This window comes from Otolemur garnettii, unplaced genomic scaffold, assembly GCF_000181295.1.
Source record: "Otolemur garnettii isolate 467f Iridium unplaced genomic scaffold, OtoGar3 scaffold00039, whole genome shotgun sequence".
Taxonomy (NCBI): Eukaryota; Metazoa; Chordata; class Mammalia; order Primates; family Galagidae; genus Otolemur; species Otolemur garnettii.
The window spans coordinates 11,097,813-11,103,090 of record NW_003852434.1 but is presented as its reverse complement, the minus strand read 5'-3'; the positions used below and the strand labels follow the sequence as shown (position 1 = coordinate 11,103,090).

Here is a 5,278-nt window from a genome sequence, read left to right as displayed (position 1 = left end):
TTCCAGTTTTGCCATGGTAACATTTGTGTGGCCTGCCTTTTTGAACAGTACCCATTCATGTCTACAATTGTCTACATTCATGTCTTCAATGTCTTAATGTCTACAATTTCTTGTAGATTCACATATATGTGGCCAAAGGAACAACTCCCTGTTTCCTAAAAGGCCTAGAGAACAAGTATCCAGTGCTTCTCCTCTGTCCCTTTGTGTTTGTCATCTTGGTGAATTACTGGAAGATGGCATCTCCGGCTGAAAGGGCTAATAATTTTAGATATAGAAAAGTTACCAAGATAATACAGTATTCCCATATATCCTTCATTCAGTTTCCCTGTTAGAATCTTACATCATGGTATATTTGCCAAAACTAGGAAACCAGCACTGATACATCACTACTAACTAAATCTAGACTGCATTTGGATTTCACCAGTTTTTACAACTTTTTGTTCCAGGATTCAATACCAGCTACCATTTTACATTGAGTTATCATGTCTCCTTAGTCTCCTCTGGTCTGTGACAATTTCTAAGGCTTTCCTTGATTTACATGATCTTGACAATTTTGAAGATTACTAGTCAGATATTTTGTTGAATGTCCTTCAGTTGCATTTCTCTGATGCTTTTCTCACTAGACTAGAGTTATAAGTTTTTAGAAATCATATTCTATTTTAACCAATCCTAAACATGTATTAAGGTCCAGTAATCCAGTTATTACATATTAGTTAGAATAGACAGACAGCTTCTAGGTTTCCTTCTTTGCCAAAACTGAGAGAATAGGAGTAAAAATCTCAATTTCCAAAAATAATTGTTCTGAGTAGCCAAAACAGAATCTATCATATCAAAGAACCTAATCTTACTCAGAAATCAAACCCCTAATATTCTCAATTTCAGATGCCAACTCTTACTCAATGTAATCTCAAAAAAAAGGGTACAAAGATTTTGTCACAATAAAATTAACAGATAAACACTAGTACCTCAGAATCCTGTATCTTTTCAGTTAACCCATCTAATTAAAAATGTTCAAAAAAGAAATAAATATTGCAATACTTGACTCTTATTCATTATTGCTGTTGTACCCCAAATTAAATACTTTAGACTCCACTCACCCGAGATTTCTAATTCTGCCCAGTGAGATTTTTTCCCATTGGCTACCTCCTCTGCTGACATGATGGTATAAATTCTGCGAGGATCTGGAGGATCATATTTTTCCTTTGGCATCCCTATTAGTCTGTAAAAAAAAGAAGGTCAACAATTATTATAGTCTTAATAGAAAAAAAAATGGGATGATAAAAGTTTTTTCTTTCTCTCCTACTTCCAGGCTAGTAAGTCATTTTATATGACATATTCTCACTTAACAAAAAAAACATATCACCTGCAGTATACTGGGCTCTTGTAGGAACCCATTAACAGTTGCCTGAGGGAAAATGCAAACAAGAAACAGCTCTGGACTTTGCAGTAAACACTGTGGTTGCTTCCTAACCCACTTCCCTTCATTCAGTTGTACTACTTTCCTAGATAGACTAACATTACAGTGTCCTGAATGAACTAAAACCAGTCTAAGAATAAGTAATTCTATCCACCTTTACTCAGGGATATTCAGATATCTCATGCTTAAGACGATCAGCACAGACATTCCCTTTGATACAGAGATCAGTTCAAAAGTATCCAATAATCACGAATCCTGAAGACTCAAATCTATGTGTATGGGAGAAGCAGGATTCTCTCTCCTGCTGGTCATAAATGAAGAATATAGCCCAGATTCCTGTTGGCAGTCACCCAACAACTATAAAGGAAGCCAGCCATAGAAGGCAGAGTCTGGAAAACAGAATAACTCAGAGTCCTCACTTAATCACATCTGTAGGACTCCCAAACACTGGCCTTTTCAGATATATAAGCCAATACAGTTCCTTTATTGTTTAAGCTAGTTTGAGTTGTATTTTCTGTTACTTGCAATCATCCTAATTAGGATGATTACGTATCTTAGCTTGCCTAGACCAGTCTTGGTTTATATCTGCTGTTCTGAAGTAATTATTAATATCATTCCTTTTCGCTCAAAAGTGTCCAATTTGGCTTAGTTACATAGCATAGCCAACCTATCAAAACCAGTACTGTTACACATCACTTAACAGGGATACACTTGAAGAAATGCACTGATAGGCAATTTCGGTGTTTTGCCATCGTAGTATATACTTACACAAACCTACATGGTATAACCTACTACACATCTAGGCTGTATGGTATAGCCTATCACTCCTAGGCTATAACATACTCCTATCCAGTGTGTTACTATATTGAATACTGTAGACCACTGAAATATAATAGTATTTGTACATCTAAATATAGAAAGGGTACAGTAAAAATATAGGATCATAATCTTATGTCACTGTGCACTGTTGATGGAAATGTTATGCAGTGCATGACCACGCACTCACTGTGCCATCCTCTTCACGTAACTGTCAAAATGATCACTGGTCATCAACGATAACCAATGAGATATAAACTCCTTAAATGTGCTACATAAGAAGCAGATGACAAAGGGCCCTAAGGTAATCTTATTCAAGAGATGTGATACAGGAATTACTACTTGGTAGTTTAAGAAAATAAGATCCACTCCAGATATAACAATAATAACAAATGATAGAAAGTCCTGCGCTTAAATAAACTTCCGTAGGGTATCAGTGAATTGGCACATAGTATTTATAGTTAGTTCTTTGTTCATATCTTAATACCCCTGCCCCCCCAAAACAAGTGTCTGATCTGGCACTGTTTCTAAGTAGAGGGTAGAACTTCTATCCCAAATAGAATTACTTTTAGATGGTCTGAGATTTGTTACATACAGAGAGAATAAAGAAAAATCATACGTATTTGATCATGCATCAAGAAATCAAAGCTAGTTTATAGAAAGGAGTATGATCAAAATTTCCCAATCATTTTCCCTCATATTTTTGAAGGGCAAAAATAGTCATTCCTTTCCATTTATGTAAAGGAGCAAAGAAAAAATTTTCCATATTTGTTCATGTGTAAACAGTAAGAGGTTCTCAAGTTTCCAAGTTGAAACTCTTTGACTCTAATCTTATCATGCAATTTGGGTGATACTAAAACATAATTTTCCAAGGATATCTTAGAACTTCATACAGCACAAAGAATATGATCATTTTCCAGGGGAGAAAAACTTGATTTCTACCACATTTTAGACTATTCTGAAAATAAAGTTTTTAGATACTAGAGTTTTTACAGAGGTACATGTATCTCTGTGTTTCCTTTGGCATACTAAAGTAAGAATCCACAAAAATACAGAATTAATAAGTAAAGCCATATCAAACAGATCTGGATCCGAACACATCTATCTATGTAGATAGGTAAAAAACAAAACTACTAACTTTGTAAAAACATAGTTTTCATTAATTTTAGTATGAAACACAAGATACAGGATTAGAAGTCAACTTAATCTGACCATTTTAATGTGATTCCCACCAAATAACATGTTATATAAGAGGACTGTGAGTTATTTCTGTATGGAGCCATGTCCTTTTTGCATTTCTATACAGTTCTCACCACATGGTAAGTAATTAGGATGTATTTGTGGGATGATCATATACTTTATAATCCTAAAGTCTACCACCTTTCTCCCACCCTTCCCATCTCACAGCCAAGCAATATCCAATGATTTTCCAAAAATTAATCTAAAAAATGGTAATCTGCAAGTTTAATTTTCCCAAATATTTTTAAATTCTAGATATTAATAATAGTTACCATTTTTTCTGGAGCTCCAATTATAATCTCTAAAATAGATACTACATAGATAGTATTTCTTTTTTTTTTAATTTTTCCATGTTTCCATTTTGTAAGTCTGTTAAAGTTATAAAATCTCTTCTTAAAAAAAGCTCAATTTCTCTTCAAAAAAAAAAATATAGCTCCATAAAATGTTTACCAATATCTGTAATTTGTAAAAAGCAAAGTAATATTAATACAGCTATATTAGAGGTCAGAGGTCTCTTTTGGACTTGAGTAGGATACCAATAAAAACACAAGTAACTTAATTCTTCAATTAGATCATCTAAATGAAGCTAGAACATTTTTCATTTGAGTTAACTAAGCAATTTAGTAAAATTCTGGTCACTACCGCTCCAAACATCAGCTTTTCAACTCTGCTGTTAAAAACTCAGATTCAGGAAATAGCATTACTGAATCCTTCTATTCAGTTCTGTTTCCCCTCTTAGGTCCTCAGTATCAACTTTCCACTTTGTGCACATACCACAAAAACTGCTTTCAAAATAACTTAAAAATATAAAATAATCTTTCAACTGTAATTTAAATTTCTAAATATGATACTGATATTGTGGTTTCTAATAGTCTCATATACGGGTCAGTCCAAGGCTTAAACAGTACAGAACTAGCATAGCTAATATTTTTCCTTATCTTTAATTTCCAATTGAAAAATAGGCAAGTTTTTAAATTAGTTTTTCCAAGAGTTTCTAATTTCTGCAATATCTTATACCAATTCCCAAAGGATCCTCCCATTAGATCTAATTTATCATGGAGATCCTGATTACATAACCAAGTAAACTAAAAGCCCATTTACAACACCTTTTTAACTTCCCATTCTTCAACACCATTTCAAAATTATAAAAAATACCCTACATAATAGTTGCCCAAATACTAAGCTGTATTGAACCTGCCATTCACTCCCTGTTCCTTAGCCTACCACTTATACAAAATTTACTCTACTGCAAAATTTCTGAGAGTAGCCATCAGTCCTAGAAAAGGAATCTTATTATCTTCTACTTCTTTCTTCCTACATGAACTATTCCAGAAGTAAACAAGCTTTAATCTCCATCATCAAAGGCTGACTAAATACTACTTACTATATAGTGAAAGCTTTCCTGTATTTGTCAGGCAGTCTTCTGTTTCATTAAGCCAAAACTTAGATAAACTTGTAAAACACTTCATAGAAAATGCAATTCAAAGCCAGGCACAATGGTGCACGCCTATAGTCACAGCCACTCAGGGCTAAAGCAGAAGGATCTCTTGAGGCCAGGAGTTCCAGGCTGTAGTTCACTATGATCATGCTGGTGAATAGCCACTGCACTCCAGCCTGGGCAACACAGCAAGACCTTATCTCTTTAAAAATTGTTTTTACTGTATTTTAATGTCAAGTTAAAGTGAGGGTATAAGCAACCAAATAATATTTGCATTTTAATTTTTTTTAATTACAAGCATTATATGTAACATGAGGGCTACTTTCCACAGAAAAATTTAAACTGGCGTTTCCAAAACTGCAAACAAA

The 5,278-nt window shown here is 33.9% G+C and overlaps 1 protein-coding gene across 1 annotated transcript in view; it reads right to left on the bottom strand.

Annotated features, from left to right (window-relative positions):
• Nucleotides 1-1,274, bottom strand: part of CNOT6L (CCR4-NOT transcription complex subunit 6 like) — a 75,905-nt gene extending 74,631 nt beyond the window's left edge. The window contains exon 1 of the mRNA XM_023513349.1: nucleotides 1,098-1,274. Within this exon, the coding sequence (XP_023369117.1) occupies nucleotides 1,098-1,209 (112 nt within the window). The 5' untranslated portion in view covers nucleotides 1,210-1,274. The remainder of the gene's footprint in view (nucleotides 1-1,097) is intronic.
• Nucleotides 1,275-5,278: the final 4,004 nt, after the last annotated feature.